The sequence below is a fragment of the Fringilla coelebs genome, assembly GCF_963513975.1.
Source record: "Fringilla coelebs genome assembly, chromosome: 1".
Classification (NCBI taxonomy): domain Eukaryota; kingdom Metazoa; phylum Chordata; class Aves; order Passeriformes; family Fringillidae; genus Fringilla; species Fringilla coelebs.
In genome coordinates, this window is record NC_140028.1 from 109,319,658 (window position 1) to 109,342,160 (window position 22,503).

A 22,503-nucleotide genomic window follows, 5' to 3' on the forward strand; every position below is an offset into this window, starting at 1 on the left:
GATGGGCACCCAGCAATTGCTGGAAGTCCTGGAAGAGGCCTGAGATCTTCCATAGCTTGGGTCCCCTCCCTTCTATTTGAGGCCAGTTTTTCCTAGATGTTCCCAGTTTTGGGCTGTAGTCTCCTATGCTGTTGCTCTTCCTCAAAGAGGCAGCTGGACTTGACTTGTCCCTGCCCAAAGTGCTGTGTTGTCACCATGGAGCAGGCAGTCATGCAGCACAGCACCAGCCTGCTTGTGGTACAAGGGGAGAAGCTGGGAGAGCCACGGGGAACTTTCACTCTCTGCAGGCAAACCTGATGCCTGCTCCGCCCAAACCAGAGACATCTTTATAGAAGCACCTCTTCCAGAGAGCAGGGAAGTGATGGAAGGGTGTGAAAAGAATTGTTAATATATTTGGACTTCAAAGCATCTCTGTGACCCTTCAAGGACTAATGCAGAGGATATGATGGCCGTGTGGCAGCTTCACATGGTCCCCCCAGAAAAATGTCATCCTGTGTGTGTCCTTGGGGCACAGACTGAGAAATATAAGGCAGAAGTAGGGTTGGGAGAGCCTTTTCCCTAGCACCAAGGGAGGGGATATTACCCAGGATGGATAAAAATGCATTACTGGAGATGGACACAAAGACTTTGATGGCTGCAGCAGTTCCCTGCAGAGCTGAGGTACAGCAAAGTATGGTCACTGACACATGTACTGGCTATATGTAAAACTCTTTGCAGGTCCCTCATACTTCAGATTAGGCTTTGCTAGAGCCTCTCCTAGAGGGAAGCTTCTGAACGTGGAGCCAGGACTCCAGATGCCTCTGGAGATGCTCTGAACCTTCTATTGATAACTGAAGCTTTAAAATTAGGGGATGGAACAATGTAAATTTCATAAAACCCCCAAGTAGATTATACAATTATCAGATTTTTCTTCCACACAATGCTATCTCTGCAAGGCAAAAAAGGGACAAACATTTGCAATGATAAAGAATTTTATTCTTAAATTCCTGAGGTTAAAAAAAGAAAAAAAAAAGCATCAAGAAAAACATTCCAACACAACCATTAACATTTCTGTAACTGTACAGACACTGGTATACATGATTTTTCCCATATCTGGAGCAGGAAGTTTGATGTGAACAGGGCTTGCAATTCTTTGGCAGTTAAGACCAAAAGATGCTTCTGAACAAGTTACAACCTCAGTGATTGAGCTTAATTAAAACTATAGTGCAATTTCAGTTTTAGGAAAGAAGTCAGGCTTTTGTAGCTTTGCTATTTTTTAATGTGGTACACTCTTGTGCAATACCTCTTTCATTTTTCACAAAGAAACAGAGTAATGTTGAGTAAAGGAACACTGTCATTTTTTTGAAGAAACTACATTCCTTCCTTCACATAAACCTCTTTGTAATTAAAAAATCTTACCCTCCATATCTCCTTACCCTTTCCAGCACCCAGAAAAACAATTACTCATGCTAACCACAATGTATAATCTCATTGTCCTATGAATGTGGCATCTTCAATTAATTTCATGATCAATTAAAGATATTTTTCTCTTTATTGCATTCCTGCAATAAAGATAAAATAAAGATAATACAAAGCCCAATTCAATAAATCACCTGAGCACCTATAAATAAACAGTTTTCAGCATTGCTGGCATAGCTCACATGAACAAGAATTTTATGAATGGAAGAATGAAGTGCTTGAATGAAATAATCTCTTGCACAAGCCTGCCCTTGTGCAAAGCCATTTACTGGGTTTCCATGATTCCAGTAATGAACTGTCTGGGACATTTAAACAAAAGGTCTCTACTAATGTGAGGTTCTTTACTGTCTCTGCACAGCCTCTTCCAGCAGTTATGATGGGGTTACTGCTCCTGGGAAGCTTCTTTGAACAGCTGCACTCCTGTCCACTTGCATCTTACCAGCCTGATATTTCATCATTTGAAACTTTTTCTCCTTAAGTACTGTCTTTGGTCAAAAACAAACATTTTCTTTTCATCCTTAAACAACAGATTCTGACTCCCACTCTTAGTCCTCTTTCAGAGAGAGAAAAAAAACCATCCATAAAATTACTCTCAAAGGGCAGGAAAACCTGAAGAAAAGGGACCATAAAGACTCAAATGCTAAATGAGAACAATGCAGTGGATTTACTCCCCTTCTCCCAAATACAGGCTTCAGCCAGTCTCAGGACTGTCTACATGAGAGACCTCCAGAAAAACATCTGACTTACTACATGGAGACAATTATTTTGAGACCTACATAAACAGGGGGTTAAAAATATTTGCCACAGGATAAAAAAATGTCAAGAACTGGATGTGGAAAGAAATCAAGATGCAAGGCTGTCAAATTATTTTTAGTAGAAAGACTTCAAATACTTTTTAACAGAGATGTCATGTTTTGGCTGAAGATACTTGACAGTGTCCCTTTACCTTACATTTGGCATGTTAGAAAGATATCCCTGGTATTAGGGATTCTAAATAAAATTAGTATTCTAAGTAAACAACAGCAAAATGTTTTTAAAAACCACACCTAAAAGCTTAAAAGAAAACTTCAGCAGACTTCAGTAACAGCTCAGTGAAATTGCATAGCATATGGTACAGAGTACTCCATTTTTAAGCAATAAATAATCTCTTTTTGCCTAATTAAATATAAAACATAGCTTCAAGACTGAAATATGCTGTAATTCATGGACCGATCCATGCCATTTATTGCTGTTTATTGCCCACATCAGTCTCTCGTCCATCTCATTTTAATGCACACAACCAGGTCAGGGTTTACTACACTGCAGCCTTCAGGGGCTTGCACCTTTCACTGACCACTCTGCCTGGCACAGGGTTGGGAGCACACCACCACCATGGAAAAAAGGCAGCTGAAGGCAAGGGAATGCTGTCCGTGAGCCAGAGACCTAAATCCTAGGTGTTCCATGAAAAGTAGTCATTCTTTCACAATCTTTTTCAGGATCACTGATTATAGATTGTTAACAGTTGAACAAATGATGAGCAACCTTTAGCTTTAACAGCAATTATTTTCTTTTCTATGATCAGAAATTTCCTTCTGCCTCAGCTGCTCCTGTGTAAATATCCAACACTTGGTCTTTGATCTCCACCTTTTAAACAACCAGTCCTTTGGGGTGGGAGATCCCTTATGGGTATTGGATTGGACCAGCAAAACATAAACACCAGCTGGCCTCTCCTGACCACCTTCCCTAGCTGAGCTCATCCCTCTAGTTCCCTCTCCTTGCTTTTACAAGTTTGCCCCTTTCCTCTCCCCAAACCATTTGCTGCAGTTTATGCTTGCCCTTTTTTCTTCTTCCTCCTCATGCTTTATTTTCTGTCTCCCACCATGACTATGCCAGCTACAGCTGCCACCAAGTCTCCACAGGGTTCCTCACAGGTTTTGCTGGTCTTCTACCAGCTGCTGCACTAAAACCCTCCAGGTCTGAGGTTTCTTGGGAGAACAGTAACATGAGAAATCAGACACACTTAAATTATGAGGAGGGCTGGTTGGGAGAAAGAGCTTTTTTTCTTTCTCCTGCCAAATGTTTTGCCATTCTATTGGAAGGCAGTATTTTTGTACAGAAAAATCAATTTCCAGGTATTTTGACAAAAAGCTGAAATTCTATATGGAAAGCAGATGGTTTGCATAGAAATTTTGTATAAGCAAGAACTCAGTCTTCTCTTAAAGACTGTTCTTGTTAAGAGCCCCCAAATCTGAGATGGAAATTTAGCAGTTGGACAGGGCAACTGCAAGGCTTAGGAAAGGGACAGAATGCAGTAACACTACTGGGTGGAGAGCTCACCAGGCCTGGATATGCATTCCGTTTTGGATGGACGTTTTGAGACCCATTCAAACATTATTGCTGCCTTCCATGTGGTCTAGAGAGAGAGATGCTGCTGATCTCAGAAACTGTGCTTTCCTGTGAATGCTGATGATTAAGGTGCTAAGGCAGGAAAAAGGAATGCTCCTCTTCCCAATATCACCCAGTGAGCAGAGCTTTATTCCACAAGGGATGTTCTGCATTCTGCCACTGGTGCTCACCGTAGGAACTGGGTTCCGTGGGCCAACGTACAGAGTACGGTGAGCCAAAGTGAAAGGAGTTGTTGCTTCGTGTTTGTTGTTTTGTAACTGATAAGCATTGGAAAAAGCCAGTTAAGACTTACCAAATCTTAGCCCAAAGTGTATAAAACTCCTATGCTTTGCTGCTTATAAAACTCGGAAAAGATAAAAAATTCTAGATGGATTACAATAATTGTGAAGACTGAAGTATTGCATAATTGCTGCTCTGACTGTAAGAGCAGTACAGCAGAACAGAGATGGTTATGTTTACACCTCAGTGAAGAGGTCAAAAATAGGCATTTTCCTTTACATTTCCTTTTGAAGGTATTTTTTGTAAGAAAAATTCTCAATTTTCAGCAGAGAATTTCAGTGTGCATTTAGAAACCCCCACACTTATTTTTCTCTCCACTGAAAAAAAATGGGTTATTATTGACCTCTTTAACCAAACAACATGGCTTTTCAGCAATCTGTACACAGTACAGAACCATTAGTGTTCCTGAAAAGGCTTCTATTTTTAGTGTACACATCTCCTCTTAAGTGCATTAGAACTATTGCATAGTTTCAAAGTCTTCAAACACAGTGTAATCAGAATGCTTACACATGTACATAAATAATAGCATATCTTAAAAATTTAATTAAAAATACACAGTATAGTAAAGGCTATGGAAAATCACTTCCATCATAGATGACAGGTCGCTCAACAGCCAAGTGATAAAACACTCTTTTTGAGATAAACCTGTTAAGGCAAGAAAGAGAGCAAAAAGATCACATTAGCTGAAGCCAACAAAGAGGGGAAGCCTTAAAAGTGCATTCAGTCTTTCAATTCACTGTTGTCAAAAAGTATGCCTGTGCAAGGGCCGTCAGGTTGGTTGTTTAAAAGATGACAATCCTGACTGAACTGTCTTGAAATGAGTCACCAATGACTTGCTTACTTCTGTTAACCCTCCCAGAGGTTCAGAAAGAAGAGTGGAATTCTGTTGTGGGGGTAGAAAAAAACCCCAAACAAGAACAAAAACTAAACTGCAGTCTTGAAGACCTCTTGGCAGGTGAGGAAAATTTTATTATACTTACTTCTGAATGGCAGAATAATGGTACATCTCATCAGTTCCACAGCCTGTAAAACCAAACTTATTTCACCTTTTATGCCTTTCTAGGACCTACCTAGAGAATGTGTTGTCAAATATCAGGGTGTAGATTCCGGCATTTCTGACTTTCACCTGTCCTCTGATAGTTTCCTTATGAGAGTTGCAGCGAGTCATAGGGATAAGAACCTGGAATTCAATACAAATCAAAATGAAGTTTGCTATTTGCCCTATAAATTGGCATTTTCTTTCAGACAGCCTTGATTTCAGCCACCTTGAAACTCCCAAAGTGCCTCTATGCCTGTAAAACTAATTACTCTGATTAGCATTAAAACTCCCCCAAACTAAAATCTCACAGTAAGACATCTGTTTTCCTTGGATTATATCTTCACAGCACTAACCTATAGCTATTCATCTCTGCTTTAGACATAAAATCAAATCCTGAACTTTTAAATGTTAACCTAAGAAACTTTAATAACTTAATCAAGTGGTATATTAAATCCATATATCCAAGAGGAGGATTTAGCTAAATATATCTTTTAATATATGTTTTTATACTCCGTGTGTTTTAAAATAAGCTTTCTCAGCAAATCTTAATCTTTTTATCTGAGCTTACAGCAAAAAATGTGTGTATCTGTGAGTCTTGCTGTAAAACCCTAGCACAGCTGTCAGAAGAGCAGCTGACACAGATCAAGGATGACCCTATACAACATGAAGTTTTACCAAAGAAATCCATCAAGACAAAAGCAGCATTCACACTTTATTCAGCTTTCAGATTAAGAAAAAGAGATATTTTAATGGAGTTAATAACTGTGCAGTGAATTAACGCAAGCTATATAAATGTCTTATTCCCCCAGTAAATCACAACCATAGAGTTCACTCTACCACGGTGAATTAAACCGACAGCTGCCTTGTCATCAGCAAAACTTTGCAATAAGTTGAGTAAAATAGATTCACTTATTCTGTAATCCTCATGAAATATGGACAGCACATATAAAACTGGGTACCTTGGGCACTGGCAAAGAGATTTTGCACACCATCCAGGCCCTTAAGTACATGCTTCATTGTAAGAAATGATGTAAACCAAGAAATGAAACTGCTTCCCTGTGGCTTCTGCTCAAGAGCCCGGCAAAGCCAGCCTTAAAGAGTTTACAAACTGAGTAAAATTGAGAAAAAAAGAGAATTTTGCATACTTGGAAGTTCAATTTTGCTTAATAATACTGGGTGAATTTCAGATGCAATGAATAGAAGCTACAGGGCTTTTCAACTCAACTTTTGCAGGCAACATTAAAGATGTAGCTTTGCATTTGGCAGAACTGCAGCTTAACTGGAAAAACAAATCCTTAATGCATTAGCGAGTGGCATTCTGGTGAAGACCTCCTAGCAATACTTGTCAATTCCTGTAGGCTGGATGAGGGTAGAGCACTACAGCCTCTGAGGTAGTGAGGAGACAAAGGCCTTACTTTGCACTGATCCAGCGGCGTGTCTTCAGACTCTTGGTAGACAACACTGAAGGATATGCTTTTGGGGTCTGATGAGAAGATCCAGCTGATTGTTAGTCCCATCTCCGTAACAGTGATGGGAATGATACTGTAGGTGCTGGATTTGATGAACAGCTCTCTGTTGCTTTCTCCAAAATTCATGATCTCTTCTACTGTAAGGGGTAATTTCATCCTGTGAGGGAGAAATATATCATTACTTGAAGAGATCCAATCCGCTTACTCAGACAAAACCACTAATCATTGATTTTTATTTTCCATCTATTTCAGGTAGACTCCACAGTGTCCAGAAAATGCATGAAAATTCAGTCTCAGATGAAGGTAAAAACTACAAAAAACTTAACTGATATTAAGAACCTTCATTGCTCTGGCACAAATGGATTTTGTTCAGTTATTTATCTCATTTCAAAACAGTGCTGGAATAAAGGTTTTTAGAGTTGCTACAGATACGAAAAGAATGCTGCCCTCTACTGTTCTTTTAAAACAAAAATTAAGTGACCTGGCTTATTCACCTTCCTAGCTGAATATAAAAATTTACACAGGAAACAGGAGGGATCAGGGTTAGAGGGGACAGGTGGATGAAATGTAAACAGCAGCTCTGTTCTGAAGTGCTTAACACTACATCTGGGTCTGTTTTACCCAACCAAGCTGCAAAAAATCTGACTCAAAATACTTCCAGTTAAAAAGGAAACTCTAAGCATCTAGAAGATGCAGAGTCCTACAGCTTTAGATGAGCTGACTTCATTCTGGTATCTGTTTAAGACTGTGATCAGTGAGGCCCTGAAGCAGGAGAACACTGGTTACTTTATTCAGGGGAAACCTGTAATTTCTAAGATCTGTGGGATCTCGCCTACATTACCCTAACTAAAACTAATCTCATCTGTCACTCTTCAGGCCAAATAAACTGCTTGCAAATCAACTGAGATCAGAGTAAACCAAAGTCCTGTTGTGCCTCAGGTGACTTTTGATTTTAATAACCTAAATATCATTCTTGGTTTTTCCTTACAGCCCAGATATGATTCTAATTACTGCTTCATTTACCTGGATCTCTGAACAGCAGCAACAAGGTTGAAACATGGGCTGATTTATCTCCTTGCAGTCCAAAGTTTAAACCTTTCCCATAACTAAGGCAAAATTTCAAAGCTAGGTTTAAGGGGACAGTGAGCAAAGGTGAATTTCTTTAAGTCGTGTGCATTTCCCCACATCAGATTCCATTCTTGGCTGTGCAAGTGACATGCTGTATCACTACTGCATGTAACTAGGAATTTCAGAGCAGGACACGTGTAGAGAATTGTGCACACTCAGAACACACAGAGCTTGAGCTGAGGCTTAGACAAACATTTAATGCTATGGCATGTATCAGCCAGAGCAGGCAAAACAGAGTCTGGGAAGTCACCAATAAATAACAGATACATGCTCCAAAAGGCCATGAGTTCCCTCCCTTTGGCAAAGGTCCAGCTAGAGCTGCATTCCCTGACCTGCCCTTGCAGTTTCTTTCAGAGACTATTAGAACTGCACAGCCTTTTCTCTAAACCCCCTTCGTGTTAACAGCAATTCCTGTAATAAAAATAGGAAATGTTTTCTCATGTGATGTGGACCTACATCTCTCCTTTTTATTTCCCAGTTGCACACTGGGACTGAAGAGAGAGGACCTGGCTCATTGCTGCTGCTCTGTGTGGTTGAGTTACATCTTCTCATCCTCCTCAGACCAAATTCTACCACGTGACACAAGTGAGCAGCTCATCCAGGAGCCTGCAATGCTTGTGCTACATAGCTGGTATCTGAGCTCAGCCTTTATGCTTTCACCAATAGCAAAGAAATTGTTCTGCTTACATAATTTCTCCTGACTTCAACAAGCATATCTCAGCATCTTGAGCAACTTGCCAGTCTTCAGAGTCATCAAAAGTTGAAGACGTGCTGTTTCTAGAACAAGGAAAAGAAGGAAAATCATGATTCTCTGAGTAATATGTGATCAAATACAATCTGCATGCTGATGCCTTCCTAAAATAGAAGCGTTTTGATAGTCCTGATACCGAATTCTAGTATCCTTAATTGGCCCATTCTAGTGAGAAAACTGGGCAAAACCGCAGCCCCCTTCTGCTCATCACTGTGCACAAACATAAAACTGTTTTTATCCTGGTTTCATGAGCTAAGAGGAATACATATATACATCCAGAAAATCTTTTCTGCAATCATAACATAAATTTTTTATTGAGATGATGACAGGTTTTGAAGATTCTCTGGCAGGTGGGAACATGGGAGGCAGACACAAGCAAAACAGTCTGCATGTGTCCCTTAAACAAAACTTGCAAAAGGATAAGACGTCTCCCTGGATTTGATCTGGGAGATGTTTTACAGACATATTATCCAGTTCCCTACTCTGACAATTGTACACAAAACATAGTCTATTGCTGTAAAATTGCTACCATGTGTCTTCTTTTCCTACAAAAAATACTGTATGATTCAAACACAAATGCACCAAAGATACTGTTACAAGATGACAAAGAAGGATGTTTCCTCCACACCATGATGTGTCCCAGCAGCGAAGCAGAGGGAAGAACCTGCTATCCACTCCTTACCTCAAAAAAGGTGTATGCTCAGGCTGAACACTGGAGTAACACCAGGTAAGAATTACTGGGCTGGACACAGAGAGAAGGATGAGGCTGAGAGTCAGGAAACAAACGCTGATAGTTTCCAAGTAAGTTAGAGCTTCTCTGACTGATTCTTGTTTTGTTTCTCTGCATTCCAGCAGTTTGAGAAAATTAGGCTGTTGTTCCCAGAAAAAATGCCAAGGACTGTTATTTACAGGAACCAGATGGTTGGTTCCTTCCAAAAACCAGTGGAATCTGATAAAATGTTAATACCATATCTGCTTCTGAACCATCAAGTGCAGTAATGCCCCAAGAGAGCATAATTGCCATACTTCCTGTAGACCAATTCTCAAAAGTAATGCACAATTTAGCATTTTCTTTTAAATCCAATGAGACATTGCTCTACAAGCAGCATTGCTGAGAAGAAGAGCATGAGAAAATGTCTTCTTCAGGGGGTCATGAGCAGCATCTGAACATACTGTGTCAACAACATGCGATCAACATGCCAGTTTAGTGCAGTGACATTATGGTTTGGAAACAGGACAAATTTACTGTTATGATGTCAAATTAAACTGCACCCACTGTCTACACACTTCCTGAACTGTTATCTTGATATTCCTGTTCTTTTATTTTTGCAGTCTCTTGAATAACTCTTGACTTCTTCAGTCATACCACTACTGTTAATACCCTAAGGTGACAGCTGGGATGTGCATGGGAGACTCAAAGCCGTAATTAAGTGCCAAAACCTGAGCTGTAACCAGACACAAGGAATGGAGGCATGAAGTACTTACTACAAGTTGGTCCACAAAGGTTAGTACAACATCTGCAAATACTTACTGATACAAATAATTTCTTGTTAACTATCTTTATACAACCAGATAAGAAAACTGATTCTGAAAAAAACCCTCCAACCAACAAATTAGAAAGCTAAACTATAGCTTGTAAACCTATACATATGTTTTGCTTGCACAGTGGGAACAGCAACCAGCTTCATGTTGTGATCTCCCATCCCACCAGGTTAGCTATGCAGCTTTAATTTCACAGCCTTGAATTCATGCAGAGCAAGAGAACTACACATTACAGGCTTTCCAGAAGTGCCAAACTCCATGATTTACTACACAATGCCATTAGAGTTCTTGATCTAGTCCATTAATTTCATCTTTCATTTGGAAACTTGAAACGTAAATTAAATCCCAGGACTAACATATGTTCGTGTTCTCCTCTAACACATGATTTTCCTTACTCCTGCTGCTGCAAGCCAGTACATGGTTAGGTGGTTACCTTGCCACTCGGCTCTACCAACCAATACATTCACCACACATCTAAGGCAAAGGGAGTGCTAAGTCTCCTGATTTGTGTATTAAACCAAAGTGCCTATAATCACAAAGAAAATTCTCTTTCTCTTTATGACATGTCACTGAGTCTAACAGTCTAAACTAAGGTCTGGTAGGCTATAATATAAGAAACAGTATCGTGATTCAAGTGGAGCATTTTTCCCCTGACAAGAGAATTTATTCTTGCTTCACCCATTCACCTTTTGTGTTAGCACTAAGGATGTTCCTACAGTTTGCCAGGTCCCCAGATTATGAATATGCAGCCTCCGGTGTATCTATTTAAACAGTCAGTATTCTTTCACTTCTTCTTTTTAAAAGTGAAATGAAGTGGGGCTAAAAGCAGAAAGAAGTGAAACATGGAAAAGACACTACAGCAAGAAGAGAACAGCTCTGACTCAGCAAAGCCTCAAGACACAGATTGTTGGAAGCTGATAGAGCATTTTGAAGAATTGCTTTTGTTATTGCTTCATGCTGGTCTTGTCTTACGCAATTCCTCAGGCACCTGCTGTTGGTCACTGTCCCTAAGGTCCCTAAGCCACTGTGTTATACATGGAAAGCATTTCTTACAAATTATACTAAAAATACTGTGGCCAACACCATAAATGGCTTGGGGAGTTAAAGGTTAGTTAGAAATCCCTTTTAGAATTAAAACTTGAAAAAAGATCATTTAAATCTAGACTCAAAAATTTTCTGTTTTCATAAACACCTGAGCTCTGACAGCTGTAGCTAAATGTCAGAGATGTCGGCTTCATGTGGCTGAGCAGTGAAATTCCAGAAGCCATCTGCCTGTCAGCAGTGCAGTGATTTCTGGAGAGAACTTCTGTCATCCAGGTGAGAGTCTTACCGAATTGTGTGAAAGGCAGAAACCTGAAACGGAGACTGGAGGCTGTACAGAGCCCCTAACAGCTGCTTAGCCCAGCAAACACATCTGAAAATGCAAAGAAATAATCAAAGGCATTATGCTGAAGTGTACCAATGATTCCCTGGGCCTGCTGTTATCTAGCAGGTCAGCCCCACCCCAGGCACACTAACTTAGTTATTAGCCTTCCTCTCCAACCCAAAAAAGAGCAGTAAAAATAGAAAGAGGACAGCAAAGGATCAGAGAAAGGATACCACAGACAGCCCTTGACAAGGGCAAGAAAAGAGGCATGATTTGGGATGGAGCAAGGGGGATATAGAGCTCACTGAGTTTTTAACAGGGTGCAAGACAGTGTCTTGCACGAAGGTGTATGGGTGGGAAAGGGAGGGAAGTGTTAACAGCAAACCCTGGCATATATTGAGATGGGAAAGCATCACACAGCCAATTGCAAAACTACACAGAAAGAGATGGATGGACATGAAGATCCATCACTGTGTGCTATGGGTCAGGTGCTTACTGCTATAAATGAAATTCCAGCTATTTCTCAAAAAAGTATCTACAACTTAGCTATGCTACATCCAGTATGAAACAAAGAAAAACAACCAACAAACAATACAAAAGGACTCCCCAGTCTTAAAGCTATCTTCAAAGCAAGAGATAATACAGAGAAAGAAAGCTAGGCAACATCACAAGAAGTGAATATTTCTGTGCTCCAAGGGACAACATGCAAATTTTTTTTTTAAGTTGTTTTGTTTTTTTTTTTTTTGTTATTGTGATAGGGAAGATGTTTGGCAAAGACTCTGAGATGAAGATAGCTTTCAAACACTACATTTGGAAAATGAAAAATGGAAAATTTCAGAACAAGCAACTAGGGATTACCAGGGTGCTTTCCAGTCCCCTTTCCAGCAGGAGGCAGCACACAGACGACTGGAAATCAGCACTAAAAATATTGACAAGCTGCTGCCAGTAAGCCCAAATACTGCAGCCTGTAGATCACCAAGGCTACAACCACCTCTGTAGGTAACACTAGTTAAGATCCCTTTGAATCTTCTTTTTACACAGTTCTTTAGAGGCTGTTAAGGGAAACTGAGGAAGAATTATAGGAGAGATACAGCAGAAGCAGTTTCTGGCCTGAGTTTACACCAGTATCCACCAGAAGCCCCATGTCCTTTCAGCAGAGCTCCTGCCCAGCCCTCCCTGACCAGCCTGTAGATGCATAGAGGCTGCTCCATCCCAGAGCCTGCAGGTTCCCTGCAGTCAGGGTGGTTTCTGCACCCAAGGTCCTTCACAGCTCTACAATCGAATGTTCTTCAGACTGACCCATCCAGGAGTAACAGCTACTCTCTCAGCCCACTCCCTGTATGGGATAAATTCACACAACCCATATGTTACCACACAGTTTAGCCACTGCTGTGTCATCCTCATACCTAATTCTGTATCTCAGAATAACTGATAAAAGCAGATGGTTATCAAAACGTATTGCTCCCCTGTTTGACAGGAACAGTTTGTGAATATTTAGCACCTTGTTCCCAGTTTGTTCCTTAGAGGCAGAGAAATTTCTATCACATGCAATGAAGCACAAGGGAGAACTCAGTTTTTAAAGAGCATTATACAGCCTAACATTTCTCACGTCAGTAATGTTCTTTCAATAAATGATGCTGCAGAAGTAAGACAAATTTGGTGCTGTTTTTCTTTATACGCATTTGCAGGTACCAAACTCAAGCAGTCAGAGAAACAAGCTCACTGCTCTACAAGTCAGAGTCCCAGAGGCACTCCAGCTATGGTAGCACAGGCTGCTGCAAAGATCTGCCTGCATGGGCTCACTTCTCTCAACAGAGCTTCCCTCTCTTGCAGAACCAAGGGACACTCGAACTGCTGTACATTTGAACTCACTGGGTGAGGCCTTTCAGGCAATCTTCAATCACAGGTGAGTTCTACTAATCTTATACTGAGTAATATCTTGTAGTAGGATTAATCTTACAAAAACATGGTTTTTGTGGCTCAAAAGAAAGGGCATTTAGCTTTTGGGCTAAATCTTTAAAAAGCCAATAAACCTATCTTACAAAAGACTTAATTTACCAGGTAAACAGCTTGCAAAGATCACTAGTCTTAGGGCTGTTACTTTTATGTGCTTGCAACAGCCCTGACTGCAGGGTTGTTGAGTTAAGGAGAGGCTTAAGGAGTTAAGCCTCTCCTTAACTTGGAGAGCTGGCACTGCAAAACCCCATCAACACTTGAGAGGGAGTGTGATGGAAGGGGCTGACAGAGGACTGGTCGCTCCTTCCTCTGAGAGTAATACAAATGGAGTGCATTAATGAAAATCCTCCATGCTTCAGTAAGTCTTGAAATGGGGAAAGGAAGAAGTGCTGCCATCAGATGATGTGACTGACACCTACAGAACAAGATGAGACTTAACTGAAACACAGGTTCTGAAGTACTCATTGAGACTCAAACCCTGCCTTTTGGGACAGGTCCAACCCAAGCCAAATAAGACTGATGCTCAGAGTCTGCAACCTGAGCCTTAATAGTAAATTTGGCAAAACAAATTTTATTTCCCTCATGGGTTTCCCCAGAAAGCTCAATCCAAGCACTTAATCACTGATGTATTAGAAAGCTTAATCCTTATACTGTTTTCAGAAGCCTCTTTGTAATTGTCTGTTGAGTATGCTTTTGAGTCCCCATGAGTATAAATCTGGTAACAGATGATGTGTTCAAATCCACCAGCTGTTGTGCTTGGGTCTTGACTGTCAAGACAATCCTCTTCAGCAAATAAATAGATTTGCTTTTGTCTGTCATGGATGCTTTACTACAACTCCTATCTGTTAGCACTAAGGATTTTGTCTGTCTCCTGGATGCATTAGGATTTAATAATTTGCTGAGTAAAAAAATCCCAATATGTCTCCTTCCAGGCTGCCTTTAAAAAGAAGGTAACATGGCAACTACAGATACTGCTAACGTTTATTATAACTTCTCCATCACTGACCCCTATAAAAACAGAAATGAGAATTTTCATATTAATAAGAGTCTTCCTGCCAAATATGTATTTTGTTGTTTTCATCCTTGGCCTAGCAGGAAATGCACTGGTCTTTGTCATACAAAGTTTCTACATGAAATTGAAGACACTGAGAGAAACCGACAGTACTTTTGCTGAACCTGGCTATAGCTGACTGGATTTTTCTTTGGATGCAGCCACTCCGAGCATAGTCTGCTGCTCAAGAATGGATTTCAGGCACTGGGGCATGTCATGGGGCTTGTACGCACTTCAATGTTAACTCTAATGTCTATCACCTTTGACCAACTTATTGCTGTTACTTTTGCCAAAGCACATGTGTCAAACCAAACAAATTACAGGGGGCAAATTAATCTCTGTCTTGATCTCCCAAGCATTTGCTGCACCACACTTTGTTTTTTGGGAGGTGTAATTTTGATAAAGCAATATGTCAGGAAGAATACCCAAACTGTCACACAGAACTGGTTCTTGAAGTGATCCGAGTGACTCTTGCTTATTTTATTCCCATGCTAGCCATAATCATCTGCTACTCACTAATTGTTGAAACCTTACTGTGTGCTAAAAGTCTTCAAAAGACCAAATATATAAAATTTCTGTACTTGTCCTGTTTATTTTTATCCAGATACCCTATACTTTCTTCAGATTGATAAAAGTCATAGACTGGAGCTTTAAATTGAACAACAGCTTTGAATATGCAATTACTATTACAAAGGCTCTTGCTTATTTTTATGCCTGTCTTAACCCTCTATTTCTTCACAGAATGAAAATCAGAAAGTACTAACACAAAGTTAATAAAAAATCAAGATGTGCCAAATGGAAAGTTACAGCTCAACAGCGGCAAACCACTCAAAAGGAAAGTTCTAAATCTTTTACTGCTTTATATAGTGCAGATGCCACAAACGTACCCACTATAAAACTGCCTAGAAAATCTGGCAACTATTTTTCAGCTTCTTTTTTTCTATTTGTTTTGTTTGTAAATACTGATGTAGGGAGTCTGAGTGAAAGAGGAAATACCATTAGTAAAAACATTGTGATCAGCTTAGAACCAACCTATTTTCATCATGATACTTCATTGCTTCCTGCTTTTTCAGTCCAAGCTGGTAACTGAGTTAACCATGCAAAAGATCTTCAAAAAGTATAAAAAACAATGAGATAAAACTCTACTTTTCATGACATAAAGGTAATTTAAATTTCCTGACTCCCAAACCTCTAGCCTGCTGGTTTTCTATGAATGGTGTTTGTTTTATTGAAAGCTTTTATGACTTGTTTCAAATATATTTCATATTTTATGTAATATGTTCAGCCCATTCATTTAATGAGAATTCCTGAATTTTAAACATATATATTTCAATCTTCATGCTGGGTTTCATGTGTGGTTGGGTTTTTTTGGATGTTTTGGGTTTTTTCTTTTCCATCTAGGACAAGGTCTGTACACACAATCCTTCAGCATTCATCCAAAATTTCTGTAATAAAGCAGCATTTTCATCTGCCTTTCACCTTCTATCAAGTTTATGGTCTGAATATCCCATACACATCTTTGTATCTTATATCTGATAACAGAGCTCATGTTGCAAGACTACCAGGCCCCTTGTGAACACCAGGAATATCATATCACACACCATGGGCTCCAACACTGAGCAGTGTTCCTGTAGATGCAAACTCTCACACCCTGATTCCCCACACATTCTTTGCATCATGACATCTTTCCAGTCTGTTTTTCCTGGCACCTTGGTTCCCTTGCCATCAAACTGCAGATTCCTTGGCTGTTTTCAACCTTGTTGTACCAGTTCTCCCTTTCTAACTCTGGGCTTTTCACTTCCCAGATGGAGGGAAAAAATGTGCAGGGGGCAGAAAAGTGTGCAAAAGCTCTTGCACAAAGTAGTAGAGCAGGTGTGGAGACTGGAACAGGGAAAAGAAAGACGCTGCAGAGGAGCAAAGGGAGGACTTTGTACAACTGTGGGCTGCTTGCAATAAAGGCAGGGTTGGGTCTGGTCCAAAGGGTCAAAGTCCTTTGCATTACAGCTTTGAAACACCAATTTTAACTGCTTCAAACCATTCTTGCAAAAGCCACACTCTCTGGATGTTCTTTTACTCCCCATTAATACCCAGACCTTCCTATCAGAGCATTGCAGCTCAGAGGTACCTGACCCTTTTTGGCAGCAGTGTGCCCATCTCACCACTTTTCCCTTTAGGAAACAGCTCCTTAGGCAATCCTTTCCTTATTACACAATCTCTTGTTTCTCCTACAGTAAAATATCCTTAAAAACAAAGCTATAAAGCAATGTGGTGTGACTGCACATGTAAAGGTGCCATCTCAAAACACAGCTGCAATGCAGGCTTTGCCAGCATAGGGTGGCAAGAGGTGCTCCTGTCCCCTCTCCTTCCTGGCTGGTTCTGCACTGGGCAGGGAACACTTCAGACCACATTCACTTCCCCCTTTCGGCCGCACCGCACCCTGCCTGACCACGTGGGTTGTTATTAGGCCAGCCAAGACTGTTATGAGTCATCAAGAAAAAAAACAATCCAAACCAAAGCAACCACTGTGCAGACAGGCTGAGATGTTCTTTTTACCACTACCAAGGTGTGAATAAACTCTTTGTTCCTGTACCAGGCTAGTGGCTGGGGTTTTTTCTCTCAGCACTCTTCTGCTGTCTATGATCTTGATTTTGCTGCTGCAACATTTATTGCAGGCATAGTATGCCTACAACACATAAAAATGGAAACACAGTGCACTGGTTTATCCTGGGGCCCTTTGTTTTAGAACACAATATGCAAATGTGAATGCTTTAGAAATAAGAGTTCAAAAATACAACACTTCAAAAGAAAACCTATGTGCCTTGAAGTAACAGGATGTATCACAATTGGACAATTAATCTCAGCTTCTCACATTCAAGATTTTGATCAGGTTGGTCCAAACACACGTAACTAACCTGAAAGGATGAAGTAACTACTGCTTAATCCTAACCTTTAGGAAATAGCTACTTCAAGGTCAGCCAGAGTTATGTTAGTGCAATCATCTCTCTTATTCTGCCACACACCTCTGCAGTTGATGACTAAGGTGAGTTTTAATTGCTTCTCAACTGACCTGTACCAATCAAGGCAGACTCTCAAGATTTGCTGTTATGAAATAATTTTGTTGTAACTGTTTCATGTCACTTCAAGGAAGGAACAACAGTGGCAGGGCCAACACACCAAGTGAAAAATAGAGTGAAAGTACAGTAGGCACCAAAAGGGGGACAAATAGGAACAGGAATGACCTTTAAATTTATTGTTTTGACAACCATTTTTAGTCCAGCAAGGACTCACACCTAGTATTCTAGGTATGGTCAGTGTGAAAATCTCTGCTGTTAGCCAGAGAGAGATCATAAGAACTACATCAACAGAGCATATCAACTGCAGATCTTCTACTTGGACAGCAAGCCTCCCTTCTCTTCCCTCTCCTGGCTACTCATCTCCTTCATTTTTAAAGCTCCACCAACTGGTTCAAGTCTCTGGCAAAACCAAAATAGCTTGGATTAATTTCAGCAGATCTCAATAAAGAAGTTTAGCCTGAAAACTGACTTATTTGTATGCCTTCCTCAGACCTGCATCTAGCAACCACAATCTTGGATCCTTTGTGTGTTCCCCAGACACTATATCTAAGCAAATTGTACTCCAAATATTCAACTTAATGTAAACAGAACATTATTGGAATGCCACTGGAGATTATGGGAAGTTTCCAGCTAGAAATCAGGCCACATTTAACTGGACACTTTAGAAAGAGAAAGACTTAAGATGATAAGTCTAGATGAAATTCAAGGTGGTCAGCCCAGTACAGCCAAGAAATCTGCAGCAATCAAACCAGTAGCTCAGAAAGTCACTGAACTGCAGGTCCTTGAACTGTGGGAGAAAACACAGTGGAAAATTTTCAGTACATGTCTCAAGGGCTGCTGTCAAAGATAGGACAGAGGGTCAGCAGACAATACAGTGGCTCTGGCACATTTACTCACAAACAACCCAAGTATCTCATGCTGCACTTCCTGCTCCTTCCTGTGCTAAGTGACACTCAGGCTTTGGGTACACATGTACTCCTCACCAGCGAAGCACGTGAGAAGACCTGTGTGCTGTCACAATCAGCACTGTGCCCTGCTGTTTTTCTTTAACATGCACCACAGGCACCACAACATCATCTGACTCACTTATCAGTTTCTGGATCTCTCCCATAACACAAACCCACAATCAACAAGTCATCTGCAAAGCAAGAAGGCCATTCTCCTCTCAGGCTAGTGAGCCTGAGCCTTCCAAACATTACAGGTGTCATGGGAAGGGGCAGGTGTCATTTGTGTTCTCTGCAAAGAATGTCTCAAGTTCAAAGCACTGCCACAGTAGGACTCACACACCTGCTCATGAAACTGCTAACAAAAAGCAACAGAGGATAAAGCACTATTTCCTGGCTCTCCTGCTTATAATCTGACATCAAGGCAAGCCAGACAACCTCTAAAAGCTTACATAGTGCAATAAATTGTTTCATGGGTGCTCTTCAAGAATAGTATCCGCTTGTTAGTGACGATCCTTCCTTCCTGCCTGAATACTTTGTCAGACAAGATGAATTTAGACCATCTTGAATTAAAACAATTGGTGACCCACACTTGTTTCTCTTCTCCTGGTTGTTTTCTCCAGAGCTAACTCACCTGTAATACACCTCCCGCAGATAGCATGAATTAAAAGAAGTAGTACACTTCACTTTTTTCTTCACAAACCAAACAAAAATTCCCCACCACAAACTGTCCTTTTGCAAAACAAAGGCAACACTTAATTCACAAGGGCACTGTGAAGCTCAGTTCATTCCAGCACATGATAAGCAGGAATACACTGTCAGTGTTAGCTGTCCACAAAGTAGGCAGAACACATTTAAGGTATTTACCAAGAAACAAATATGTAGAATTTTGAAAAATCTTTTTACCAAATAAACAAGTCTGCACTGTCTGCCTTCAAGCCAAACTGCAAGTCATTGTGGTTTATACCGGAAACGTGTCTGTTGGGTGCAAAAGAGTCTAGGTCTGCTTTCTCAGCAGCAGAATATTTACTCTGTGAGTATTTTCGGTTCAGCGTTTATATTTATCCTGTTTATTTTTCTGCTTGGAAGAAAACCAAGTACATAATTTAGGTGAAATTTCTCTTTTTGTTTTTTCTTCTCAAAAGACAAAATATTTTAAAGAACAGAATTTTTGTAAAACATTTGCAAATATCTGAACAATAGTAAAACAATATTTTGCCTAAAAAATAGATACAAATTAAACTATAATACTACAATGTCATTTGCAAACCAAGTCTTTGGACATTCAGATGGCCTTAAATCCTTTTAATTAGTAATTTAGGTAGAATCAAATATTTAAAAATTACTAAAATCTGCACTCACTCCTAATTTCTTCAAAAAGAAAAGAACAAACTTGTGCCAGATGGAGACACACAATTGTTCTTTTCTGTAAGCTGTCATCTCTAAGGTAGTAAGGAAGTCCACAGACACAGAGAGCCTGAATGCTGACTTTAATGGTGACAGCTGGCCTGATGACAGCACAGAGCTGGGACTACTCCCCTGTGTTGAGGTGAAGCAGATGGAGAAGGAGCATGGAGTGGTTTATATTTACTAGATTGAATGCTGACTGTGCAAATAGACCAAAATGATCTTGTGTTGTTCTACTGAACACGTGGCCTGGGAACAGATGTCTTCACTTTACACAGAGGTTGACTACTCTCACTGAATGGGAGGAAAAGAAGAACATTCTAAAGCAAATCCCAAAGAGCCCCCTCTTTGAGAAGCAGTGTTTACTCACAGATCTGTCACACTTTGATCCAGAGAGTCTCTTTCCATCTGACTTTCATTGTGGAGAGAGTCTGATTCCTGTACTTGGCACAGCTCCTCATCAGTGATTATATCAAAAGCTGCATCATCTGGTGGTTTAGAGGCTTCACTTGCAACTGTGCCAAAAAAAAACACGAGAAGAAACATAAACCCTATTAGCTGGTTGTCTGGAAAACAAAAGAGCAAGACCCTTAAGGGGCAAGCCTGGGCCATTCCTCTTCATTTACAGAAGCATTAGATAACTATTAGAATTAATGCATAATCTTGGTCTGACTGACACTCATTTAATACATTAATGTTTCTCTCAAAATCAATTCTATTCAAAGACAGGGTCAGTCCCACCCTGAAGACACTCCATGACCTCCTGCAGGTCATTGGAGCAGGAGGTGACCGTGTGGTTTCTTGGAGACCCTCGAAGAAGCATACTCATTTCTCCCCAGCAGGCAAACAATAAACTAACCAAGAGCCCTCTCAGATGGTGACACAGGCGATTCCAATGAAGCTGGTGATCCTTCCTGGTTGGCACTGGATCCAGAGTCATCTGTACTGTCCACAATGACTCTAGGCTTATTAAAGCAAGCTCTGCAGCAACGCTCCTTTTTTCCACCAAGCTTTGTCACCATGTAGTTGTTGCAGCAGTAGTAGCAGAAAATGCGGCCACACATTCTAGAAATGATTCAAAACCAGAGGTGTTACAAAAATACCACACACAGCCAGAACATATGTCTGTGACAGAGGATGGGGCTCTCTCATAATGGTCTTGTTTTCCGCAAAAGCATGAAAGCTACACCCCTTGGCAGAACTCACAATAGACCACACTCCTTTTTGAAGTGAAGCAAGTCTTCTTGACAAACACAGGATAGAAATTCACATTCACACTTTGCTACCTTAATAAACAGGTAAAACAAAAAAAAACTAAAAATATTTTAAAAAAACCCAAAACAACCAAATGTCCACAAATATACAATGCAAATAAATAATATTTATATTAAGTATGTAAGAAGAAAATGAACTTAATACTACACAGGCCAAATCTCACAGACAGGTAGAACAAAACTTGATTTGATTATAAGGACTTTAGAAACACATCTCTATGTCTCTGCTTCATAATGACCCCTCTTCCCTTCAGAAAGGAAAAAAATCCAGTATTGGACACATATGTGTACATTCATTCCTCCTGCCCTCTCCCCTCTGAAGCCTCACAGTATTAAACTTGTCAACTACTTTGTAATGAGCATGTAGAGAGCATGTTCATGAATTAAAGCATCCATCAGGCATGACTGCTACTCAGGAAATTTTAATGGTTTTGTTTTTCTTAATCATTTAAATCATTACTGGGTGAAGACACAAGCAGCTTTCAGAGACCTTAGCAGAAATGAGTAATTTGGAAGCTGTTACCCAAAATGACTTCACCATTCACTAATCCCTACAGAATGTTGTTTACATTCACGTGAAATGGAAACAGTTCCAGTGCTTCATTCTTTCCTTACATGAGAAATCAGGTCATGAGGCTAAGGAACAGTAAAGAGCCAAACCAAACATATCACTAGGACCCTGAAATGTATTCATTTAAATACTTTTTAATAAATCTAGATTGGATAACTAACACTAACTGTAGGGGAAATAATTTCATATCCATTTTAAAAAAAAAGCAAACAAAAGATTACTCGGCAATAGTTAATTATCTCTGAACATACCTAGTGTAACAAATTTATAATTGCATACCATGTTGAAACATGTTCTGGAATACTTCCACCACAGTAGCAAAGCCATCCTAGTGAATATTGTGTAGAGAATAACAGAGCGGTGCACAGTCCTTCAAAGAAACACACTCTACAGGGTGAGATTATCTTTATTTCCAGAAATGAGAAACTAACAGACTCCACAAGTCAGAGTCGCATCCAGATCTTAATACTTGTCAAGGGATCTTTCCAATAATATCTTATCCCCTTGTAAGCTCATGTGTTCTTTCAGCCTCTACATGCATCAACAATTTTGATCACTGAACTGTGAACATCCAGAAATATTTCCTCCACACAGACAACCCTACTGAGTTTTACTTTTGAACAGTGCAATACAGTTCAACAACTGACCTGCAGTGGTGTCGGCGCACCATCCATGAGAACTCTCTCTGACAGTCCAGACAGTGATTGACTTCTGTGTCCCCCTGCCACCTCTGCTCTGCACTAAGCTTCTGCTGGAACTCCAGAGCATCAGACTTTTGCCACAAAGCATCTTTATCTCTGCAGTGACAC

The 22,503-nt window shown here is 40.2% G+C and overlaps 1 protein-coding gene and 1 pseudogene across 4 annotated transcripts in view; one reads left to right on the forward strand and one right to left on the reverse strand.

Annotated features, from left to right (window-relative positions):
* Window positions 1-959: 959 nt before the first annotated feature.
* The window catches only part of FYCO1 (FYVE and coiled-coil domain autophagy adaptor 1), a 45,978-nt gene continuing 24,434 nt past the window's right edge, over window positions 960-22,503 (reverse strand). For 2 of the 3 annotated variants that reach the window (XM_084221060.1, XM_084221061.1), the window contains exons 12-19: window positions 22,342-22,491; window positions 20,709-20,914; window positions 20,220-20,364; window positions 11,382-11,465; window positions 8,446-8,535; window positions 6,577-6,787; window positions 5,193-5,302; window positions 960-4,767 (exon numbers count right to left, since the gene is read on the reverse strand). In XM_084221060.1, coding sequence (XP_084077186.1) covers window positions 4,692-4,767; window positions 5,193-5,302; window positions 6,577-6,787; window positions 8,446-8,535; window positions 11,382-11,465; window positions 20,220-20,364; window positions 20,709-20,914; window positions 22,342-22,491 — 1,072 coding nt within the window. In that variant the 3' untranslated portion in view covers window positions 960-4,691. The remainder of the gene's footprint in view (window positions 4,768-5,192; window positions 5,303-6,576; window positions 6,788-8,445; window positions 8,536-11,381; window positions 11,466-20,219; window positions 20,365-20,708; window positions 20,915-22,341; window positions 22,492-22,503) is intronic. The other variant, XM_084221062.1, reaches the window with a different exon arrangement.
* LOC311158557 (C-X-C chemokine receptor type 6-like) lies at window positions 14,329-15,187 on the forward strand (annotated as a pseudogene). The gene has a single exon. The product of its transcript is annotated as a C-X-C chemokine receptor type 6-like (transcript).